Source organism: Pseudochaenichthys georgianus, chromosome 14 (genome assembly GCF_902827115.2).
Source record: "Pseudochaenichthys georgianus chromosome 14, fPseGeo1.2, whole genome shotgun sequence".
Classification (NCBI taxonomy): Eukaryota; Metazoa; Chordata; class Actinopteri; order Perciformes; family Channichthyidae; genus Pseudochaenichthys; species Pseudochaenichthys georgianus.
The window spans coordinates 913,263-937,314 of NC_047516.1; the positions used below are offsets into that span (position 1 = coordinate 913,263).

The window sequence follows — 24,052 nt, forward strand, 5'->3', positions numbered from 1 at the left end:
ATCTGAGTACTTCTACTTTTACTCAAGTACAATATCTGAGCACTTCTATTTTTACTCAAGTACAATATCTGAGTACTTCTACTTTTACTCAAGTACAAGATCTGAGTACTTCTACTTTGACTCAAGTACAATATCAGAGTACTTCTACTTTGACTCAAGTACAATATCTGAGCACTTCTAATTTTACTCAAGTACAAGATCTGAGTACTTCTACTTTGACTCAAGTACAATATCAGAGTACTTCTACTTTGACTCAAGTACAAGATCTGAGTACTTCTACTTTTACTCAAGTACAAGGTATGAGCACAGTGGCGTAACTATCGACGGTGCAGCCGGTGCACCGGGGCCCATGCAACAAAAAAAAATATATATATATATAATTATTATTATTTATTTATTTTTTAATACATATTTTATTTTGGGGCCCCAATGGCATTGACTGGTTCACACAGTCTTCAAAGTAACCTAGCAACCTACATTAATTTTTAATTTGTCTGTCCAATGACCTTGCTCCCTTTCATGTCATGTGATACCTTGCGTGACGAGCGAACCGTTTAATCAACATCAAAAGTTATATGTACTACACAGCTATAGCAGCAGCAAGATCGGCAGAATTATAACAAATTGAATAGCTTGCATTTATAATGTACAGCAAACCAAAGCACAAGAGCGGCGCTCAAAAGAGAAAGGACAAGAGAGAACAAGGAGATGTAAAGGCTAAAGAGACAAAATTAGACCGTTTTTTTTGTCATACATCGACCTCGAAATCGAACACTAACGTTGGTAATGTTGACGTGCAGCCGGAGCCGGAGGCTAACGATAGCTCACCTGCCTCACCATCATCTAGCTCCACAAGTGAAGCTGTATCCGTGGCTGTGCGACCTTCTTCTCCAGCCATGAGCCAGGAGGAGGAGAGGATGGATTTGGCTGTGCCCGGCGGTCGTCCTACAGTTCCCGCAAGGGCCCCGCCCCCAACCGATAGGGGACTCTATGGCGCTATTGAGACCCCGACGCCAAGATCAAAGGCTATATTACAGCAACCGGTCCATGTAGGCCTCTCGGTCCATTCCCCAGAGACACATCAAGGAAACAGGTGTTTCTCCGAGATGTATGACACCACCACGACCAGAGCAGGTATCAAACTGCCACGGACATGGCTGTGTTACCCCCCCCACCCTGGACTGTGCCTCTTGTGAGCCGTGCTGGCTGTTCGCAGACCGAGGTGCACCGTTCTCCAGTGATGCGTGGACATGCGTCGTCTGCGAGGATTGACTCACACGCACAATCTCAGGTCCATGTCGGAGCGTGGGTCAGATGAACAGTGGAAGAAAAACGGGAGAATCGATGCAAACATGGAGAGGAACGCAAGGAATGCTGCTAATTACTGAGACGGGTACTTGAGCGTATTGTCAACGTTACAATCGCTCTGGCCACTTGTCACTTGGCTTTAGAGGACATAGGGAGAGTCTTGGACAGCCCAACAGTGGAAACTTTCTCAGTATGATAGAACTTTTAGCATGTTACGATCCGGTTCTGAAAGAACTTGTTGAGCGACCACAAGGTTCTGTGAAATACTTGAGTCCAGCCGTTCAAAATGAGATAATCTACATAATCGCAAAGCGGGTGCAGTGCGACATTCAAGTAGAAATAAATAATGCTCCGTTTTATGTTGTTTGCAAAAGTAGGCTATATTTTACGTTTCGTTTATTTAATCAGTTCATTTCAAGACAACTTTGGGAATTTTGTTTGTTTGTTATGAGTTTTAAATAGATTTTGAGAGAGAGAGAGAGAGAGAGAGAGAGAGAGAGAGAGAGAGAGAGAGAGAGAGAGAGAGAGAGAGAGAGAGAGAGAAAGAAAAAAAAGCAAGCAACGCTGAGTTGGGGGGGTGGGGGCCCAAACAAATATTTGCAACGGGGCCAATCACAACCTTGTTACGCCACTGTCTGAGCCCTTCTACTTTTACTCAAGTACAAGATCTGAGTACTTCTACTTTGACTCAAGAACAAGATCTGAGCACTTCTACTTTTACTCAAGTACAAGGACTGAGTACTTCTACTTTTACTCAAGTACAAGATCTGAGTACTTCTACTTTGACTCAAGTACAACATCTGAGTACTTCTACTTTTACTCAAGTACAATATCTGAGTACTTTTACTCAAGAACAAGATCTGAGCACTTCTACTTTTACTCATGTACAAGGACTGAGTACTTCTACTTTTACTCAAGTACAAGATCTGAGTACTTCTACTTTGACTCAAGTACAACATCTGAGTACTTCTACTTTTACTCAAGTACAATATCTGAGTACTTCTACTTTTACTCAAGTACAATATCTGAGTACTTCTACTTTTACTCAAGTACAATATCTGAGCACTTCTACTTTGACTCAAGTACAATATCTGAGTACTTCTACTTTTACTCAAGTACAAGATCTGAGAACTTCTACTTTGACTCAAGTACAATATCTGAGCACTTCTACTTTGACTCAAGTACAATATCTGAGTACTTCTACTTTTACTCAAGTACAAGATCTGAGAACTTCTACTTTGACTCAAGTACAATATCTGAGCACTTCTACTTTTACTCAAGTACAAGATCTGAGTACTTCTCCTTTTACTCAAGCACAAGATCTGAGTACTTCTACTTTTACTCAAGTACAATATCTGAGTACTTCTACTTTCACTCAAGTACAAGATATGCGTACTTCTACTTTGACTCAAGGACAAGATCTGAGTACTTCTACTTTTACTCAAGTACAAGACCTGAGTACTTCTACTTTTACTCAAGTACAATATCTAAGCACTTCTACTTTTACTCAAGTACAAGATATGCGTACTTCTACTTTGACTCAAGGACAAGATCTGAGTACTTCTACTTTTACTCAAGTACAAGATCTGAGTACTTCTACTTTTACTCAAGTACAAGACCTGAGTACTTCTACTTTTACTCAAGTACAACATCTGTGTACTTCTACTCTAACTCCCCCCTCCTCTCATTTGCATGACAGTCGCTCTCTGCACTTCAAAGGCAGCTTCAAAGGAAGGAGACGAAGTGCGGCTGAAACTGAAGAAGCAGGACCAACGTGTCCCCAACAAGCTCTGATATCATATACAGCAAGGCCCGGGACCCCGCTGACCGCCACCCATGACCACACCATGCAGTGACACCCTGTTGCACACGTCCCTCCTGTTGCACACGTCCCTCTCCTCACTTCCTCTTTAACAGGCCCGGTTCTACGGGGGTGCATAAGGGTGCACCCTCAGTTGAGTCGTTATGCACCCTGATTTGAAAAATGAAAAGTGAAAAAAAAAAGTGAAAAATATTACATATATATATAATAATAGTAGTAATAATGAGAAGAATAATTTAGTTGAAATAAAATAAATGGTAATTGTGGTTGAATAGCATTGTCTGCTGCATTTATTTGATCAATCTAAACGGTAAGTAACGTTATTATGTCAGGTGCGTGTGCCCTGTGCCGCTGCACGTTCATCCTCTGCAAGGTGCTGACACAGCAGTCAGTGATGGATCAGAACACGGTTCAAACAACCAGCCCTTATCCCAGCACGCACTGCATCTGCTGCAGGTAACAGTTCAGATCATGGGGACATTACGTTACTGTCGTGGACACTAACGTCCTCCCGCCCGACTCGCCGGCTTTGCCCGCCTCGCCCACAGAGGCGGAGCAGCCACAGCCGTCTTCGTTACCCCAAACACTGCCACCCCTCGGCGGCCCGCAAGTGCCAGAGGACCTTTGAGAGAACAGAGCCTGCCCAGGTATATTTTTTAAAAAGTACCAACTCGCCTGTCCAGTGGGGTGAGGCGCTCATTTTGCAGCTCATGGTCTCAAAACAGAGATTGGCTGAATATTCATGTGAAAGAGATGCCATCTGCTGCATGTAGACATTTCGGTTCAAGTAAGTCAGATGCCTTCACCACAACTGGCGCCATGCTCTTATTTTTTATTTATTTAACCTTTATTTAACCAGATAAAAGCATTGAGATAGAATCTCATTTGAAATGCTGACCTGGCCAAGAAGGCAGCAGCGTTACACAGAACACAGACATATAAAACACAGAGAACACAACTAAGAAAACAAAAGACCAAAAGCAGTCCCTACATTGAGCGCATCAGGACAGAAGAAAGGTGCTACTTATTACTGCAAGAGCAGCTGGAGGTGAGGACCTCAGACAACTTCAATCTAAAACACGCTATAGGGACGAGTGCCCTCAGTTTTAGGTTTGATTGAAGGTCATTCCAAGGACCATGATAAAAAAGACTCCTTTCTCCAGCCTCAGTCCGCACAGCGGGAACCTGGAACCGTATCCAGGCACCAGGACCCGTATCCAGGAACCTGGACCCGTATCCAGGCACCTGGACCCGTATCCAGGCACCAGGACCCGTATCCAGGAACCTGGACCCGTATCCAGGCACCTGGACCCGTATCCAGGCACCTGGACCCGTATCCAGGCTCCTGGACCCGTATCCAGGCTCCTGGACCCGTATCCAGGCACTGGGTCTGAGGCTGTCAGAGTCACAAACTGGAGCTAATCTGGCAGATATGTGCAGAGGAAGCTTTCCTAAAATGGCTTTATACATTAATAAAAACCAAGGCTGCATCCTGCGCAGACTAAGTGAGGACCATCCAGTTGGGCTGTGCAGTGTGCCATGATGAGTCCTATCGGGTGCATCTGATATACAGCGCAGTGCAGCAGGTAGAGTGGGTCAGGTGTGTCCCAAACAGTGGGACAGGCACATCTATAGATGTTTCACCGTAGTCCAGCTGGGACAGGAATGAGCCAGAGACCAACCTTTTACGGGATGAAGTTGAAAAACAACATTTAAGTCTGTAAAGGAAGCCAAGAGTGAATTTCAATTTCTTAGTTAGAACTTCAACGTGGTGTTTGAAGTTCAGATTACTGTCCAATCAAAAGCTCAGATATTTGTAGGTATCGACAAACTCAACAGAGACGCCATCAAGGGTGTCAATGGAGAGGCAAGAGGACGCTGACTTGGGAGCAAAAAGCATGGCTTTGGTTTCCTTACTGTTCAAAAGCAGTTTGGAATCAAGAAGTGCTGCAGCGTGATAAAGTCAGATTCTAGATTGGAAACGGCCATATCCAGAGAAGGAGCTCATGCGTATACAAGAGTGTCATCAGCACATATGATAGGTAGAAAATTGCATCTGATTACAAATATTGTTTACATATAATAAAAAGAGCAAAGGCCCCAACATAGAGCCCTGTGGAACTCCCTTCTTCAAGGTGACAGGGTCAGAGACAGTACTACCCAGCCTGACGCATTGAGTACGGCCGGTTAGAAAACTCTGAAACCAGCAAATGGCGTTATGACAGAAACGAGACACCAACATAACATTAGACAGAATGTGGTGATCTGCAGAGTCACATGCTTTGGCCAGGTCAATAAACAATGCAACACAAACGGATTGTTTTTCCAAAGCAGCCTTAATATCGTCTAAGACTTTCAGACTGGCAGTCACAGCACTGTGCTTTGATCTGAATGCAGGTTGCATAGGACTAAGGATGTTGTGTGAATTTAAAAAGAGCTTTAGCTGAGTAGAAACTAGGGACTCAAGAATCTTTGATAACGCAGAAAGATTTGAGATACGACGATAGTTATTTAGCTCCGTGGGATCACCAGCTTTCAAGAGGGGCGATACCAGAGCTTCTTCCACACAGCTGGCAGTGTGTGAGTGGACAGGGAGAGGTTAAACATATCAGTTACTGGTTGTGCTATAATCTGAGCTGCAGTTTTTAAAAAGAACGGGTCGAGGCCGTCAGGCTACGTGATAAGGGACTGGGAAGGCATGAATCCAGCAAAGAGCACATAGATCCATAGATCTCTTCATGTTGCTCTCAAAGTGCACCAGATTGATGCTTTTAACTTCAATATTTAAAACAAATTCTTCTCAGGGGAGCATGCCCCCGGACCCCCCAGAGGAGGTAAGGACCCTCCTAGAGGAGGTGAGGACTCCCCTAGAGGGTGTTAGGTCCACTCCCCACTTATAAAAATAGCACTTTACCACTGCACCCTCTCTAATCTCTGATGCACCCTGAGTCATTTTGTTCTGGAACCGGGCCTGTCTTTAGAGCAGCCCTCCTCTTTGAATACAGCATAGTGTTTGTCAGATGTTGTTGTTATAATATCTGAAGATGGTTCTCACAAAGCTGTCCTCACAGTCCTGTGTGTGTTTGGTTTGTTTCGCTCCATGTTCTTCCGTCTGTGTCTCTTCCCGCTCATTCCTCCACTGTGTCACCACTTGGTCCATATAACCCAGTCTGATCCTGATGTACTCAAATATTCAAATAAATAACAGCTACAACAAATTAAAGTTCAACAAATAAATAAAAATTCTATAAAATAAATAACAATAAATGAAATCGTGTATTCCTCTCAACTCCATGTCAAACTAAAATAAAAAATAAATCAAAACCTACGATCCATTTATTACAGGACAATTCGCTGAAGCCTGACCGGACAACTGAAAGTCAGGTTCCCGTCAGTCTGCCGGTAATTAGCACACACACACACACACACACACACACACACACACACACACACACACACACACACACACACACACACACACACACACACACACACACACACACACACACACACACACACACACAGAGGAAGCAGGGAGGTCGACTGGAGGTCATCGCTGCGTCTCCTTCCTGACAGTCAGAGGACAAAGCGTCTCTGAGGACAAAGGACCGAGAAGAATGGAGACTCTTCACACCGACGTCACACTGAAGGCGTGTCGGAGCGAGGCTGCAAAATACAAATACTAATTAATATCATTTAATTACAGGCTTTTTTATCGACACTAATATATTTGGCAAGAGTTTTAAAAAATGAGGAAAAACTTTTTATCTAATAAAATATATTTTTAAAATTGCTGAATATTTTTTTAATAATTGATTTGCATTACTTTTTGTTGACATTTTTTTTTTAAATATTACTACAAATATAAACATTTTAAACTTTGTCTTCATTTTTGATTAAATCGGAAAGACAGAAATATAAAGATGATGATGAAAAGATGAATTTTGTTGATAAAACATCAGAAGATGCGTTAGAACTTCCAACACGATGTCTTTGATGTTCCAGAACCTTCACTTTAATATCAGATCAGCAGCAAGTCGAGTAACAATATAATAACATACTAATCAATTCAACAACAACAACAGTAAACATATCAACAATATAACATGATATACAGCACGGGTTGGATTACACTATAATAAATACAATTAATCAAATGTAACAATAATGTACTTTATACGTTTAAGCTTGCAGTTTTTTAAAGTAACTTTTAAATACAATTAAACTGATCGGCTCAGAGTTCAGGCGTCTGACAGTCTGACGACCTGCGGGGTGAAGGCGTCTCTGAGGCGGGTGGCTTTAGTCCGGATGCTGTGGAGCACCTGAAGGTCAGGATGCTCACCTGAAGGTCAGGATGCTCACCTGTAGAAGGTCAGGACCCTCTCTATGGAGCACCTGAAGGTCAGGGTCCTCTCTATGGAGCACCTGAAGGTCAGGACCCTCTCTATGGAGCACCTGAAGGTCAGGACCCTCTCTATGGAGCACCTGAAGGTCAGGATCCCTCTCTATGGAGCACCTGAAGGTCAGGATCCTCTCTATGGAGCACCTGAAGGTCAGGGTCCTCTCTATGGAGCACCTGAAGGTCAGGGTCCTCTCTATGGAGCACCTGAAGGTCAGGATCCTCTCTATGGAGCACCTGAAGGTCAGGGTCCTCTCTATGGAGCACCTGAAGGTCAGGGTCCTCTCTATGGAGCACCTGAAGGTCAGGGTCCTCTCTATGGAGCACCTGAAGGTCAGGGTCCTCTCTGTGGAGCACCTGAAGGTCAGGGTCCTCTCTATGGAGCACCTGGAGAAGGCCTGAAGGTCAGGATCCTCTCTATGGAGCACCTGAAGGTCAGAGTCCTCTCTATGGAGCACCTGAAGGTCAGGGTCCTCTCTATGGAGCACCTGGAGAAGGTCAGGATCCTCTCTATGGAGCACCTGAAGGTCAGGACCCTCTCTATGGAGCACCTGAAGGTCAGGATCCTCTCTATGGAGCACCTGAAGGTCAGGGTCCTCTCTATGGAGCACCTGAAGGTCAGGGTCCTCTCTATGGAGCACCTGAAGGTCAGGGTCCTCTCTATGGAGCACCTGAAGGTCAGGGTCCTCTCTGTGGAGCACCTGAAGGTCAGGGTCCTCTCTGTGGAGCACCTGAAGGTCAGGGTCCTCTCTATGGAGCACCTGGAGAAGGTCAGGATCCTCTCTATGGAGCACCTGAAGGTCAGGGTCCTCTCTATGGTGCACCTGGAGAAGGTCAGGATCCTCTCTATGGAGCACCTGAAGGTCAGGACCCTCTCTATGGAGCACCTGAAGGTCAGGACCCTCTCTATGGAGCACCTGAAGGTCAGGACCCTCTCTATGGAGCACCTGAAGGTCAGGATCCTCTCTATGGAGCACCTGAAGGTCAGGGTCCTCTCTATGGAGCACCTGAAGGTCAGGGTCCTCTCTATGGAGCACCTGAAGGTCAGGATCCTCTCTGTGGAGCACCTGAAGGTCAGGGTCCTCTCTGTGGTGCACCTGAAGGTCAGGGTCCTCTCTATGGAGCACCTGAAGGTCAGGGTCCTCTCTGTGGTGCACCTGAAGGTCAGGGTCCTCTCTATGGAGCACCTGAAGGTCAGGGTCCTCTCTGTGGTGCACCTGAAGGTCAGGATCCTCTCTGTGGAGCACCTGAAGGTCAGGGTCCTCTCTGTGGTGCACCTGAAGGTCAGGGTCCTCTCTGTGGAGCACCTGAAGGTCAGGGTCCTCTCTGTGGAGCACCTGAAGGTCAGGGTCCTCTCTGTGGTGCACCTGAAGGTCAGGGTCCTCTCTGTGGAGCACCTGAAGGTCAGGGTCCTCTCTGTGGAGCACCTGAAGGTCAGGGTCCTCTCTGTGGTGCACCTGAAGGTCAGGGTCCTCTCTGTGGAGCACCTGAAGGTCAGGGTCCTCTCCATCCTCCTCTCTTTACCTGTGCAGGTGAGCGGCTGCTGTTTGATGTGAGTCAACATTCTGAATCTCTGAGTCATCAGCGTCGATAAGACTCGACACGAAACCACTTTCTGACTTCTGGGGAGATTTCCTGTCAGAGCCTCCGGAGGACTCGACACACGGACAGTTTATTCTGCTTGCTTTAATCCTCATTGTTCATGTTGTCACCAGATCAGCTGATCCTGGATCTGTGAAAACACCTTCACATTAAAAAGACACAGCAGAGAAATAAAAGGTACAACTCAATTAACCTTAAGCTTTTTAAATTATATATATTTTTGGTTTTAATACAATATTTAAAAACATTTTCAATTTCTTCTTGTGGAATTTTGATCTTAATTCTTTTTATTATGATTTGACTTTATTACGATTTTAAATGCAGGGCTTTTGCTCAGTGTGTGTGTCTGTAGCGCCCCCTGCGTTATTGATAACGACGTTTGAAACGACAATATTCAATATAAACATAAACACAACTTATTATAGTAGTATGTATCTTTTGTAAAGTAATAAAGTGTCTGTCCAGTCTATAGTGATTTTATGATATAACATATAATTAATACAAAAATAATTAATTAAAACAACTTTTTATTTTAAATAATGGCAAATTAGATCACCAAATAATGTATTAAATTAATTTATTTGTATATGATATTTTATATTAGTTCCGAATGCATCCATCAAATATTAATATTATTGTTAGACTGAATTATTTCTTTTTTTTAAAGAATCTCACAGAAATATATTTATTTTTTTCTGATTTTTTATTTTCTCAAAGATAAATATTTATTTTTCTATGAGCTTCTTTTTTTCTGATTTTTGTTGTTGTGGAAAATCTAAGAATTATGACCTTTTTCTCAGATTTCAGAGATGAAAGTCAGAACTCAATAGTGGTTATACTTGTGTGTTTTGACCAGCTGGCGGCGCTCCACACACTGAGCTCTGCTCTCTGAAACCACAGAAGAAGAAGAAGGAAGAAGGCGCTGAAAATGGCTGCTCCGAAAAACATCCCGAAAGACGCGCAGGTTTAAAGATTAAAACTCTCTTTTCACACTTTATCAGTCACTAAGCTGCAGGTTGACCTAACGCGGGTCGTGGTTTTGTTTAAATCCGCCGGTTAACGCCAAGAAAAGACCTCTGATGAACATGCTAACGGGAGCTAGTTAGCTCGTTGGCTAACATTAGCTCTATATTCCCCGTTACATTCCATTCAAAACATTAGCCACCAGCTAGCAGACTTAGCCTAGCATGTAGCCGGTGTTCGGATGTAAACACGACTTGTTTCTCACAGTTTATTTATTTATTTGTGCAGGTGCTTGTTATTAACATTAACGGTTATTCAAGCCATCTTTATCGCGGTGTTTTGACCCCGAAACGGCAGCTTTATGGATGTTTATTAGCAGGTAAACTGAGTTTAAATTAAACCGGGTCAGAAAGGATTCACCTGTTATTCACTTATTGTACAAATATACTGCTTTAAAGGGTGACCTTTATACTGACATTTAATTGGTTTAACTTATTTTTAAATATTTGTTTTTATAAGTATCTTTATTATATTGTATTTGCTCTTTTATTGGACATTCAAATGTTTTAATTATTATGTTTAATTTCATATTTCGCTCTGTTTATCACTGTTCCAGATACACAGGGGTCAGAGGTGATTCTCAGATCTTGTGCTTGAGTAAAACTATAATATATAATACTAACACATTCGAAGCTGCAGATATTATATATTTTATATTTCTAATTTAATGTAGAAACATGGAAGACTAAAATAAATCCCACAAAAGCATTTTCCATTTATATAATAATCATCAGGGTTAGTCTTTGTAGATCCCACGTGAATTAGCTTTTGCCTTTTCTCACTGAGATTGTAACTTAAAGGGGACCTATCATGCAAAAGTCACTTTGTGATGTCTGTTATACATCACCATGTGTCCCCGGTGTGTCGGGGAACTCACGCAGCATCAGGAAATAAACCCTCTCTCTTTTCCTCCGTACCCAAATCTCTAAAAACGAGGAACAACGGAGCTGATCCAGATTTGCGTCCGATATGACGTAACATCTGAAATGTGGACCCACGGGCCAATCAGAAAGCTGCTATCAGAAACAATGCCCGACTGTTCTGGACGTAATATGGTCGGTGTTCACATTAGCATGCTAACACTCAGAGCTAACCTGTGCTGGAGAGCATGTGTGTGAAGAAGCAGGAAGTAGAAAGGAACTCAGCCTTGTGGTGTAACCGGCAAGAGAGAAAGCCTTTGAGCTCCAGACTGTTTCAGATCCTTGATAATCCATGATATGGAGTTTCATCACGGCAGCATCTAGTTTAGACGGTAGCTGCCGGGTCCCGCATGAGCTCAGACCCTCCTCTTTAAAGCTTTATCCCCAAATCAGCACTTTAGAAACAGGAAGTGAAACAGAAGGATATGAGCAAAACACTTCAGACATGTTTTTTATATATTTTTATATATCTGAAACCTGTGCTATTGCCTAAAAGTAGCATGATAGGTGACCTTTAAATTAAGTGAACATTTGATTAATTAATTAGTGAATAAAATGCATCATGGAAATCCAAATGTATTGATAATATTTATATTGCATTTTAAATTTCAAACGATGCATTAAAAATTGAGTAATGTCAGAGAATATTGAATTATAATATCTGTGTTTACCTGTTTGATGCCATGCTGGTACGGTGGGATTCTATGTGCATGTTTCTGTAGAGGACACAGAGGGAACTCTTATATACACATTTAATACGGTCCTTTCTTTTTGCTGACGGTCTGACTGTGGTTGTGTTTCAGGTGATGATCCAGATCCTGAAGGACATGGGGATCACCGAGTACGAGCCCCGAGTCATAAACCAGATGCTAGAGTTCACCTACAGTGAGTTACCATAGTGTCTCTACTTTAAAGAGTCCTCTCCTGCTGATGTTCAGGTGTATATCAGTATGTAGTCTCTCTACTTTAAAGAGTCCTCTCCTGCTGATGGTCAGGTGTATATCAGTATATAGTGTCTCTACTTTAAAGAGTCCTCTCCTGCTGATGTTCAGGTGTATCTCAGTAAGTAGTGTCTCTACTTTAAAGAGTCCTCTCCTGCTGATGTTCAGGTGTATATCAGTATGTGGTGTCTCTACTTTAAAGAGTCCTCTCCTGCTGATGTTCAGGTGTATATCAGTAAGTAGTGTCTCTACTTTAAAGAGTCCTCTCCTGTTGATGTTCAGGTGTATATCAGTATGTAGAGTCTCTACTTTAAAGAGTCCTCTCCTGCTGATGTTCAGGTGTATATCAGTATGTAGTGTCTCTACTTTAAAGAGTCCTCTCCTGCTGATGTTCAGGTGTATATCAGTATGTAGTGTCTCTACTTTAAAGAGTCCTCTCCTGCTGATGTTCAGGTGTATATCAGTATGTAGTGTCTCTACTTTAAAGAGTCCTCTCCTGCTGATGCTCAGGTGTATATCAGTATGTAGTGTCTCTACTTTAAAGAGTCCTCTCCTGCTGATGCTCAGGTGTATATCAGTATGTAGTGTCTCTACTTTAAAGAGTCATCTCCTGCTGATGTTCAGGTGTATATCAGTATGTAGTGTCTCTACTTTAAAGAGTCCTCTCCTGCTGATGTTCAGGTGTATATCAGTGTGTAGTGTCTCTACTTTAAAGAGTCCTCTCCTGCTGATGTTCAGGTGTATATCAGTATGCAGTGTCTCTACTTTAAAGAGTCCTCTCCTGCTGATGTTCAGGTGTATATCAGTATGTAGTGGCTCTACTTTAAAGAGTCCTCTCCTGCTGATGTTCAGGTGTATATCAGTATGTAGTGTCTCTACTTTAAAGAGTCATCTCCTGCTGATGTTCAGGTGTATATCAGTATGTAGTGTCTCTACTTTAAAGAGTCCTCTCCTGCTGATGCTCAGGTGTATATCAGCATGTAGTGTCTCTACTTTAAAGAGTCCTCTCCTGCTGATGTTCAGGTGTAGATCAGTATGTAGTATCTCTACTTTAAAGAGTCCTCTCCTGCTGATGTTCAGGTGTATATCAGTATGTAGTGTCTCTGCTTTAAAGAGTCCTCTCCTGCTGATGTTCAGGTGTAGATCAGTGTGTAGTGGCTCTACTTTAAAGAGTCCTCTCCGGCTGATGTTCAGGTGTATATCAGTATGTAGGGTCTCTACTTTAAAGAGTCCTCTCCTGCTGATGTTCAGGTGTATATCAGTATGTAGTGTCTCTTCTTTAAAGAGTCCTCTCCTGCTGATGTTCAGGTGTATATCAGTATGCAGTGTCTCTACTTTAAAGAGTCCTCTCCTGCTGATGTTCAGGTGTATATCAGTATGTAGTGTCTCTACTTTAAAGAGTCCTCTCCTGCTGATGTTCAGGTGTATATCAGTATGTAGTGTCTCCACTTTAAAGAGTCCTCTCCTGCTGATGTTCAGGTGTATATCAGTATGTAGTGTCTCCACTTTAAAGAGTCCTCTCCTGCTGATGTTCAGGTGTATATCAGTATGTAGTGTCTCCACTTTAAAGAGTCCTCTCCTGCTGATGTTCAGGTGTATATCAGTATGTAGTGTCTCCACTTTAAAGAGTCCTCTCCTGCTGATGTTCAGGTGTATATCAGTATGTAGTGTCTCTACTTTAAAGAGTCCTCTTCTGCTGCTGTTTTTCTCAGGATACGTGACGACTATTATCGAAGACGCTAAAATCTACGCGACTCACGCCAAAAAGTCGACGGTCGACGCTGACGACATCAAGCTGGCGATCCAGTGCCGCATGGACCAGTCCTTCACCTCGCCGCCGCCGAGAGACGTAAATACTAAATATATTTACGTTGAGTTGTTAAAATCTCCTCGTGTATTGTGTCATCGTTGCGCCCTTTAAGTCAGGGGGGTCGAACCACATTTCATGGCGGGCCACGTCAGCGTTCAGGTTGTAACTTTAAGACTATATAAAAATACATATATAATATATATAAAATAATGTTTTATATATTACATTAATGCCTCTGCTTTGGATTATTAACTGATAGGGTAATAACTTCATAATTAACTACGTCTGAAAGCAGAAGTCTGGGGCAAATAATTGAAAGTCTCTTCAGTGTCACACAATGAGATGCATTGTGGGACATGTAGTTTATGGGCAACGTGCTTCTGTAAGGCGGCATGTAACCGTATGATAAACTTATTACATTATTTGTCAGACCTCCCCAGCTTTAAAGTTGTATATGTCGTGTCAAACATATAGTCTTACACTCTGATTGCCTTTTACTCTGTTCAACACATACAAGACAAAAATATACTTTATTTATAGGAAGTCAAATGTGGATTTAAAAACGAGGAGATGGCTTCGTGGTGGGATGTTTAGACGATGCCTCAGAGACTTTGAGGGTGGGACCAGTTGGATATTCTCTCGACTGTGTTCTGGGTGCAAAGCTGCTCTGTTCCTGCCTTCAGATCCATTTCACTTGGATATATTGACTTTCTTTATTACTTTATTAAATATACCAAAAGACACACTTAGTCCCTGAATCATGTATCAGTTCCTCTTCAGAGCGTCCTCCGCAGTATATATGTATTGTCTGTGTGTGTTTCGTGTTGTAGTTCCTGCTGGAGGTGGCGCGGCAGAAGAACCTGACCCCCCTCCCGCTGATCAAGCCGTACACCGGACCCCGCCTCCCCCCCGACAGATACTGCCTCACCGCGCCCAACTACAGACTGAAGACCGTGCAGAAGAAGGTATGTATCTAGAAAGAGCTTCAACCCTGAGCCTTAGGTCTTTATACACCAGTTATATTTTATTTCATATTTTTTTGGACATTTTAACTTAAACTTGTTTTGGCTATATGTCTTTTATTGCTTTTTAAATTAAATTAATTGTTATTCTTTATTTGAGGTCACATTATATTAAAAGTACATTTTTGCAAATCATATCTCTTTAGCGACCTGAAAATGGCAAATTAAATACGGAACAACATTAGTCAAATAAAAACGAAGAAAGTACATAGGGGTTTGAAATGACAAATATCTACACATACTTAAACATGCACACGTGTATATACATTAGGGATGGGAACGATTCATCAAATATTCAGGTGTTCGAATATGAGTTATGAATATTTTTTTTGTGTGAGGGATGCCTGCAGCTGCTGATCTCTCTCTCTCTCGTCCGGTTAGACTTCACTCGCGTTTATGTCCAAATCCATCAGATCTAGTTGTAGCTAATGATACGGCTGCTGCCCCTCCCTACACGCAGGTCACGCAGACTCAACCCTCATCTTAGGCCCAGATTCCAGCTGAGAGGGTCTCCTCTACAGCTGGCCTGGTTGTGAATCGCCTCCGCACCCGCCTCTCCCCTGAGCATGTAGACATAGACCCTGCATAGGCCCCGTCACAGGTTGTTGATCTCTGTTGTCACGGGTTACGTTATGTTATATTGTTCGTGTTTGATCCCTCTTTCATTTAAAAACCCAGTTACGTTTTAAGCATGAAAGCTGTAGCCTTTAGCTGTTCAAACTGTGATCACCAGTTCAATACATTTGACAAATTCCACTTGGTTTCTAAACGTATTTATTTATTTTTTATTTGTTCAACATTTTTCCCACATTTAAAAAAAGAAATTATAGGATATTTACATTTCGGTTAACCGTTTTTTTGGGGGTCGAATATTCGAATATACATTTGCCTTCAAATTCCCATCCCTAATATATACACACATATAGACAGCAGGCAAGTTTATTTATACAGCACTTTTCAAAACAAGGCAATTCAAAGTGCTTTACAAACATGAACGACATTAGAAACATTAAAAAGCAAAGATAATATAATAATGGCACACATTAAATAAAGCCTCCGAGTCTTTGTGTCCCTAACACCTCTGCTTCCTGTCAGCTGACCTCCTCCTCGGGGCGGATCACAGTTCCTCGCCTCAGCATCGGAGCCGTCTCCAGCCGGCCGGGCACCCCCACCCTCGGTGAGTCGGCACACTACAGCTGAAGTCCACAAAGCTGTCAGAGTATGGTCCAAAAGATAACTGAATGTCGCCCTCTTCCTCTCGGCGTGCGCCCTCACACCGAAATGCTGATTTCCACGTAAAATGTTAAAGATATCGGAAAACAATGTCTCTGTTCCTCAGAAACTGTGATTTAAATAGTTTTTATTAGTAAATAATGATGTTCAAAATAAAATAGTCCCTCCGTTGCCTTCTGCGCGAAACATAGTGCGAGGCGGTTGCTAGGCAACAACACTAACAGCTAGCAAACATATTAGACAGAGAGCGTTGATCCATTATTTGGCTGTTTATTCACATTCATTTGTTTGTTGCCGTTTATTGTGCAGCCACTGAAAACCTGTCCAGCATCAGCAGCATGCTCACGAGGTCACTTGTATAGGTTGAGGTTGTTCTGGCTGTCGCTCGGCGTGGTGAGAATATTGCTCCACTTTCACCGGTCCCCGGGACTCGGCTTCCAGCAGCTCTGAAGAGAGCTTTCGCACCTGTGGCCACTAACGGTCATCATGTCTCTGCTTTGTTTCAAGACCCCATCAGAAAGCTTTTGAATGGAGGTCCTTCTCCAGTTGGTCTGCCTGCTCTTCACGGAGCTCTGCATGTCCTCGTTTAGGTGCTTTCTGGAGATAGGCACTCCTCAACCTCCAAGTTCATCTTAAATGTTTCCATCTTATGCTTTGTAAGTTTGTTTCGAAATGTAAATATATTTATAAAACGGACAAGTCAAATCAAGCAATCTGATTGGTCGATAGTGTTTTTGCGGACCTCTTTGATTACAGATCTGAAAACATCGCTGCTTGCTTTAAAAGTAGCACACTTCATGATGTCAGACCTTGGAGAGTATCTAGATATCCTGCCCTGATGCCAAAGGAACTGCACACTGAATATGTGTCGCCGTTTGATGTGTATGTCTGGACCGCTGCGTACAAAGGAGGGGTTCTGCCCCGTTACTTCTCCGCTGCTTCTTGTTCCAACGGTATACTGTTTTCTCAGACGCGGAGGGATACTAACTTGCTGTGAAAAGTAACTTACAATTCTACCCGTGGTATACGCCCAGTATATCACGGCTCTGAACCAATCAGATTGCTTGATTTGACTTGTCCGTTTTATAATGACATGTATCACATGGTTTAGTTGATTACTCGATTCTGATTGGTCAATGTGGAACTTTCAGAGCTAATTAGGGATGTCCCGATCACCTTTTTTTGCTCCCGATCCGATTCCGATCATTTGATTTTGACAATTTGCCGATACCGATTTTTCCCGATCCGATCTTTATGCAATGCATTAAGAAAAAAAAAAGGTAACAGATAACGGCTGGTCATCCAACGCGATGAACTCAGCCATCTGGTTATTGTGTTGGCCTTTTCTCTGTTCTGGGGCAGTTTCTCTTTCCTTTTAAAAGTCTCTGAAAGTGTTGGTTGTTTCAGTGCCGTTACCCGAGTGGCCGCTGTGTACTCGTCGTGTTGTTGTTGTTTGTTTCTCACGTAGCGTATTAGATTGGTCGTGTTGAACGTAGCTCTGTTCTTTCCACCACGCGAAACCTCTGCCTTGCAAACATTGCATCTGGCTGTTACACTGCCTTCACTTTCAATTTTATAATACTTCCAAACTCCTGACATTTCCTCTGTCCCGACTCCCGAGTCACCAGCTGAACGTAGCCTCTCGTTAGCTTGCTGCTACTATTAGACACTGCGCCCACTCTGTTGCTTTGAGAGAAATAAGCAACCAGGTCTGAACAAGCCCAAAGAAAGCAACACATACATGATGTTGTGTAATTTTAAACCAAAACAAAGTCATCAGGATGACTTTAAGACGTGAACATGGTCATTTTAGTTTTGTAACATTAAATAAAAAAATAAAAATTATAAAAAAATTAAAAAGAAATCCCGATCCCCGATTTTTTGAAAATCACGTGATCGGCTCCGATCCCCGATCACGTGATCGGATCGGGACATCTCTAGAGCTAATACTTGATAACACACCGTCTGCTTCCCGTCGGGCTCCGTGATCACACACATATATATATCAATACATCAGTAATGACCGCCTCGCTGCACACGACCCCTCACACACATATATATAATAATGCATGACACTTATATAGCGTTTTTCTAGGAACTCAAAGACGCTTCGACAGAGAGCAAAACAAAAACCACGAAAATACGTAAAGAAAAAACAGAACTAGGGGGAGGGTCAGCGGTGGAACAGGTGGGTTTGAGTGGGGGAGCAAGAGGCTCTGATGGGGTGGGGGAGTGTAAACTGAAGCTGAGGCGTTTTCTTTGTGGTGTTTCGTCCCCTCAGGAGCCCCCTCGGTGCAGAAGGTGATGACCCCCGTCACCCTGTCGGGGCAGAGGTTCACCGTGCAGATCCCCCCCTCCCAGACCACCATCAAGACCAGTAGGAACCACTTTAACACTCATCTGACATCACAACATGTTTCTGCCTCCAGGTTCAGAGAAAGCTTTGATTTTGTGTTCTTTACAAAATCAATACTCTATGGGTAACAGCGTCAAATCCTAACCTGAGCATAGTCACTTCTAAAAGAATATATTAAAGAGTGAACGCATGTAAAGTATGTTTAAGTACCGTACTTTTCGGACTATAAGCCGCGACTTTTTCCCTCATTTTTGTTGTACAGCTAATGGCCACTAGGGAACCTCCTAGATCTATGGATTTTACAGGTAAAATTAACCACCTTTAACACTACGGGCTCTAGGACCTGTCCGCGCCCGCCACCTCTAAGCGGCGGGCTCCAGCAGGAAAAGCTGGAGACAGGTAGCACGCCAAAGTAGAAGTGGAACCGAGAGACAGAACGAGAGCAAGACAGACGGACAGTGTAGCTGCTGCGGCTCATATGCCGGTGCGCTTTAGAGTCCGAAAAAGTACGGTACACATATATCTAACATACACACCTGTTGTGAGTGAATATATAATTAAACCCTTTCCTCTGGTGGTCCTGCAACCTACAAGTTATGTATCTATATATCATATTCCAATTACTTGTATATAGACACTATTTGTATTTTGTTTGTATTTACTTTACACTGTTTTATTGTGTTGTTTCATTGACACATCTACACTATGTACAATAAAAGCCTTAATCTTGAATGTATGTATGAACCCCTCTCCCTCCGCTCCTCCTGCAGCCACGCCCTCCTCTCCGGGAGTCTCCAACGTTCTCATCAATCCGTCGCTCATCGGCTCCAAGAGCCTCCTGATCAGCAGCAGCCTGGCGGGCGGGGGGGTGGACTCGCTGAAGAGGAAACACGAAGACGACGACGACTACGACGCCCTATGACCTCTGAACACAAACACCCCCTTTTGTATTAAACCTGCTTTTTAAATAACCTCCAGGAAACTCTTCAGGAACAAGTCTGTTTATTTTCTACTGAAGGAACCGCCTCGTTTATTAAACTGTTAGAATAAAGACTGCCTCGTGTGCATTTCTTTCATCACACGTCTATCTGTTTGTGTTAAATAACTATATTTTAAGTCTGGGAATAGAAGGCATAGAATAAATAATATTTAAAAAATAAACTTATAAAGAAATTATAGTTAAGTTTTTAAAAATAAAGTTAATCGGCTATCTGTGAAGAAATAAAGCTCAGCGCAAGTTCAACCAGGAAGACCGTCTTTACTCATGAATTCACTCTGTCCATGTTACTGCTCTCTCTCCTCTCAATAAGTGATCGGGGGCGTCACTCCCCAGCTTAACCAATCACTTCGCTCTATTCTCACAAGCCTATCATAGCACTCCGCTAACCCTTTTAAATCTGCTCTCCCCTCGGACAGCTGTCATTTCAGGTGACTCGACGCAGCCCCCCTCCCCCCTTTTCACCTCCTGTCCCTCTGAATCCAGGGTCAAGCTAAGCCCCGCCCCTTCAGACCGAACCCAACTATCCATTCACCACCACCAGGGTCAAGCTAAGCCCCTCCCCTTCAGACCGAACCCAACTATCCATTCACCACCACCAGGGTCAAGCTAAGCCCCTCCCCTTCAGACCGAACCCAACTATCCATTCACCACCACCAGGGTCAAGCTAAGCCCCTCCCCTTCAGACTGAACCCAACTATCCATTCACCACCACCAGGGTCAAGCTAAGCCCCTCCCCTTCAGACAGACCCTAACTATCCATTCACCACCACCAGGGTCAAGCTAAGCCCCTCCCCTTCAGACCGACCCCAACTATCCATTCACCACCACCAGGGTCTAGCCCCCGGGGGGGTTTCATCGGATCGGTTCTCCCCTCCCGAATGATACTCCTGCACAGCGGGGCCTAATCACCAAAACTCCATTACAGTCACTCGTGTATTCCTGGCAATAAATATGTATTCTTTCATCAAAACCGTCTCTGCTGATTGAAATAGGGTTAGACCTAAACATCCGATCTGAACAAGGACCCAAAACAAAAGGCCTCTTTGAGATGTAGTTTATAATACTAGTATAGAATATAAAACAATTCAAAGTATAGTATGTCATAAAAATAGATAAATTAATTGTGGGAAAAAAAGAAGCCAGTATCGTATGTTGAAGAAAAAGTCAAAGTACTGTATGTCGGAAAATATATGAAAAACGCATGTAAAAAAAGAACTTTGTTGCAAAAACAACAAAGTGAAGTTATAGTATATTACTCATAGACTATATATAAAGATATTACTACATGGTTTAGTTGAATACTCGATTCCGATTGGTCAATTCAGAACACGTGACAGGTTGTTAATCCAGTACAGACAGACTTAGTCCCGCCCACAGGAGATGCGAGCGGAGGACCGAGGAGAGGAGCCGAGGAGAGAGGAGGGGAAGCAGCAGACGGTTAAAGAAATGAGAACTCCTCTCCTCTGAGCGGTCATATTAAAGCGACGTGCGTTCATTATGACGTGGCAACAGCTGCATCAGCTGGAGTGTTTTGTCATATTTTATAATCTCTGTTAGATCAGCTGAACATTGTTCCCCCACATATTACTTTTAATTCATTGAGAGTGCGGTATAATGAGACAATACCAGGCTACAGATGCGGACACACACACACAAATATATTTATATAAATATATACAATTCAAAGTATGAGAGCACTCTCATAATAACGTAACACAATCAGAGACTGGATATATTTGGATTGGATTTCCGGGTCACTACCGGAGGACTGAGGAGTCGAGGAGGGGACATTTGAGTATTGAGAAGCCTCTAAGGATTTATTGACCGTTGTTAAGGAAGTCCGGTCGATGTAACTAATTTGGAACTGGGACAAGAAAGCAGCGGAGAAGTAACGGGGCAGAAACCCTCCCTTTTACGCAGCGGTCATCAAACGGCGACACATATTCAGTGTGCAGGTCCTTTGGCATCAGGGCAGGATATCTAGATACTCTCCAAGGTCTGACATCATGCAGTGTGCTACTTTTAAAGCAAGCAGCGATGTTTTCAGATCTGTAATCAAAAAGGTCAGCAAAAACGCTATCGAAGCCGTTCCTGCCGTTGCTACGTTAGTTCAAACGGTAACAACGGACTGATTTTCTTAGCGGATGCATGTACATTTAAATCAATAACAGCATTTCAATTAATTGATCAGCCTGAAGGGTGTTCTTTTCCCCATAATGACCAAGTCGCTGCACATTAGCCCTTTACGTACGTCAGACAATATTTTAGTTTAAAGTATGTAGTGGAAAATAATTTCATAGGAAAGTATATAATACAAATCATCCAAAATCAAGTGTTACAAAATTGTTTAAAAAAAGGTGGAAAAAAAATCATAGAAAAGGAAGTGTATAATTACAAAAATATAATAGTCATAGTACAGCATGTCAGAAACTATAATAAATAAAAAGGCGGCATAAGATAAGTCTGATATCTGAATGAAGAATACCCCACCTGGCACCAACACAACAAACACGTTCAAGTTGTGTTCCCCGGATCAGCCGAGCCCCTGTAGCATCCTGGAGCTAACGGAGCTAGCAGAGGGACAGAAAGCTCGAAGCAGCAGTCACCGCAGAGACCTGTCCATCAAAGTGACCACGCCCTAATTTATGCAAACACTTTAATAAGGCGAGACACCCCAGGTGAATAGGGTAATTTTTTTAACTTAAAGGTATCAGCTAGAAATTTATCCAGTTAATTACCTACAATAAGGCAATTGTCATTTGTATTACAAGTTTTATGAAATAGCATGTTTAAATATGCAAATGAGCCATTACCTCATTAAATATGCGCATATTTTAACACATTTCAGGAATCTAAATCTGAACTGATTCAATTTCTAGCGGAAAGCTAACCAGGAAGTGTTTTAGCAGACCACGTGACGCATCTGAACGAATCACGTTGTCAGAAATTGACACCAGCCAATGAGATTTCGTTTCTTGGTTTAAGACCCCTTTGTGCTTTCACGATTGGTTGCTGATACAAAGGAAATGACCATATTTGGATCCGATGAGATTGTGCAGGAGAGACGGAGCTTTCCAACGATACCTCTGATGACATGGTGCACACAGCGGTCGCGGTACTTTATGTTACGTTAGAAAGCTAACTTTTGGTGAATTTAGGAGAAATCTACAGACGCAAACAGACAAACTAAAGTAAAATAAACACTTAAATGTGTATTTTGTACGTTTTCCTTCCAAAAGCCTGAAAGAAAACACGTTATAGAATCAAAATAGCACAACATCTCAAAATTGACCAGTACTTGAGAAACGATGTTTTTGCCGGCCGTGTCTCGCCTTAAGACCTAATATAACTAAAAGGGGTGCGTTGTAAACAAATGCACCCCCCAATCCATAGTCATGAAGGTGGAATCTAACCAGGGTTGGGCAAGTTACTTTTAAAAAGTAACTAGTAATAGTTATAGTTACTGCTCTCTAAAAAGAAACTAGTTACTTTATTAGTTACTAAATTATAAAAGTAACAAGTTACATTACTTTAAAAATAATAACAATAAAATTGAAAATGAAATGCTTTCACTGGTATGTTGCTGACTAGTCCAGTGCCGGTGGGTCTTTGGCGACTAGTTTTATAGCATGTACATTACTTAGGTGCTTCAGGAGATTGGCATTGCTGTTATTCGATGTGGACAATGCTTTCTGTCCTTTCTGTCCTGCACAGTTTACGTTTGACCGTAATATTTTTTGCGTCCCCACAAATTGAAAATAGTTGTTATATTTCCAAGTTGCAAAATCTTCTCTTTTTTAATGGCGGATCGCAAACAGCTTTTAGTTGCATCTGCCATAGTGTGTGTGTGTGTGTGTGTGCTGGTGGTGGGCGTTGCCGTGTGTGTGTGTTAGCATCTTTATATATACAGTCTATGGTTAGCATTAGCAAGTGTTCGTGTGTGTGTATTTTCCCCATAAGGCAAGACCCGCCCAACTCTGTCTCTGATTGGCTTACCCTGAAACGTTACCCCGCGTTAACCAATCACCACTCCTCTCTGGTCACTTTCTCTTTTCCATGGTGCTGTGAGAGGACATCGTTGTGTTCGCCTGTAACCTACACCCGCGGGGAGATTCGGTTCAGTTCATCACATAATGTAACGCAGCAACGCACCATTTAAATCACAGTCACTATAACGGCTTTACTGAATGGGAATAGGTAACTAGTAACGCTATTAGTTACCGCAAAAAGTAGTTGCGTTAGTCCCAACACTGCATCTAACTGATTGTATTGCATCCAGGGGTATTTTCACTTCAGTTCACTGTGAATAGCATGAAATTATGAGCTGTTTTGTTTTAGTTTTAATTTTGTTGTATGTATGTTTATGTATGTTTTGAGTGTGTGAGGACCCCAGGAAGAATAGCCAATGCTCATGCTAGTGCTAATGGGGATCCTAATAAAGACAGAAAGACAGAAACATGTTTATTTCTGCTGTAAAGTTTTAACTTGAGGGTCTCTGGAAATGGCTGCTTTCTGCCGCCAGCCCCTATCGGCCAATAGATGAACTGCAGTGTCTGTTCAGCATTTTGAAAAATACAGCCCATAATATTCTGCAGAAGCACGACACAGCAACAGTC

The 24,052-nt window shown here is 42.7% G+C and overlaps 1 protein-coding gene across 1 annotated transcript; it reads left to right on the forward strand.

Moving 5' to 3' along the window:
* Positions 1-10,005: 10,005 nt before the first annotated feature.
* taf9 (TAF9 RNA polymerase II, TATA box binding protein (TBP)-associated factor) lies at positions 10,006-19,487 on the forward strand. The gene is made up of 7 exons (XM_034098788.1): positions 10,006-10,095; positions 11,878-11,959; positions 13,728-13,864; positions 14,656-14,790; positions 15,943-16,024; positions 18,362-18,457; positions 19,207-19,487. Exons 1-7 carry the CDS (start codon positions 10,060-10,062, stop codon positions 19,356-19,358), a joined length of 720 nt encoding a protein of 239 aa, XP_033954679.1. The 5' UTR covers positions 10,006-10,059; the 3' UTR covers positions 19,359-19,487.
* The last annotated feature ends 4,565 nt before the right edge of the window (positions 19,488-24,052 follow it).

Coding starts and splice junctions, on each gene's coding strand:
- taf9 (XM_034098788.1), top strand. CDS start 10,060: ATGGCTGCTCCGAAAAACATCCCGAAAGACGCGCAG. Junction 14,791..15,942: donor TGAAGACCGTGCAGAAGAAG/GTATGTATCTAG, acceptor GCTTCCTGTCAG/CTGACCTCCTCCTCGGGGCG. Junction 18,458..19,206: donor CCAGACCACCATCAAGACCA/GTAGGAACCACT, acceptor CTCCTCCTGCAG/CCACGCCCTCCTCTCCGGGA.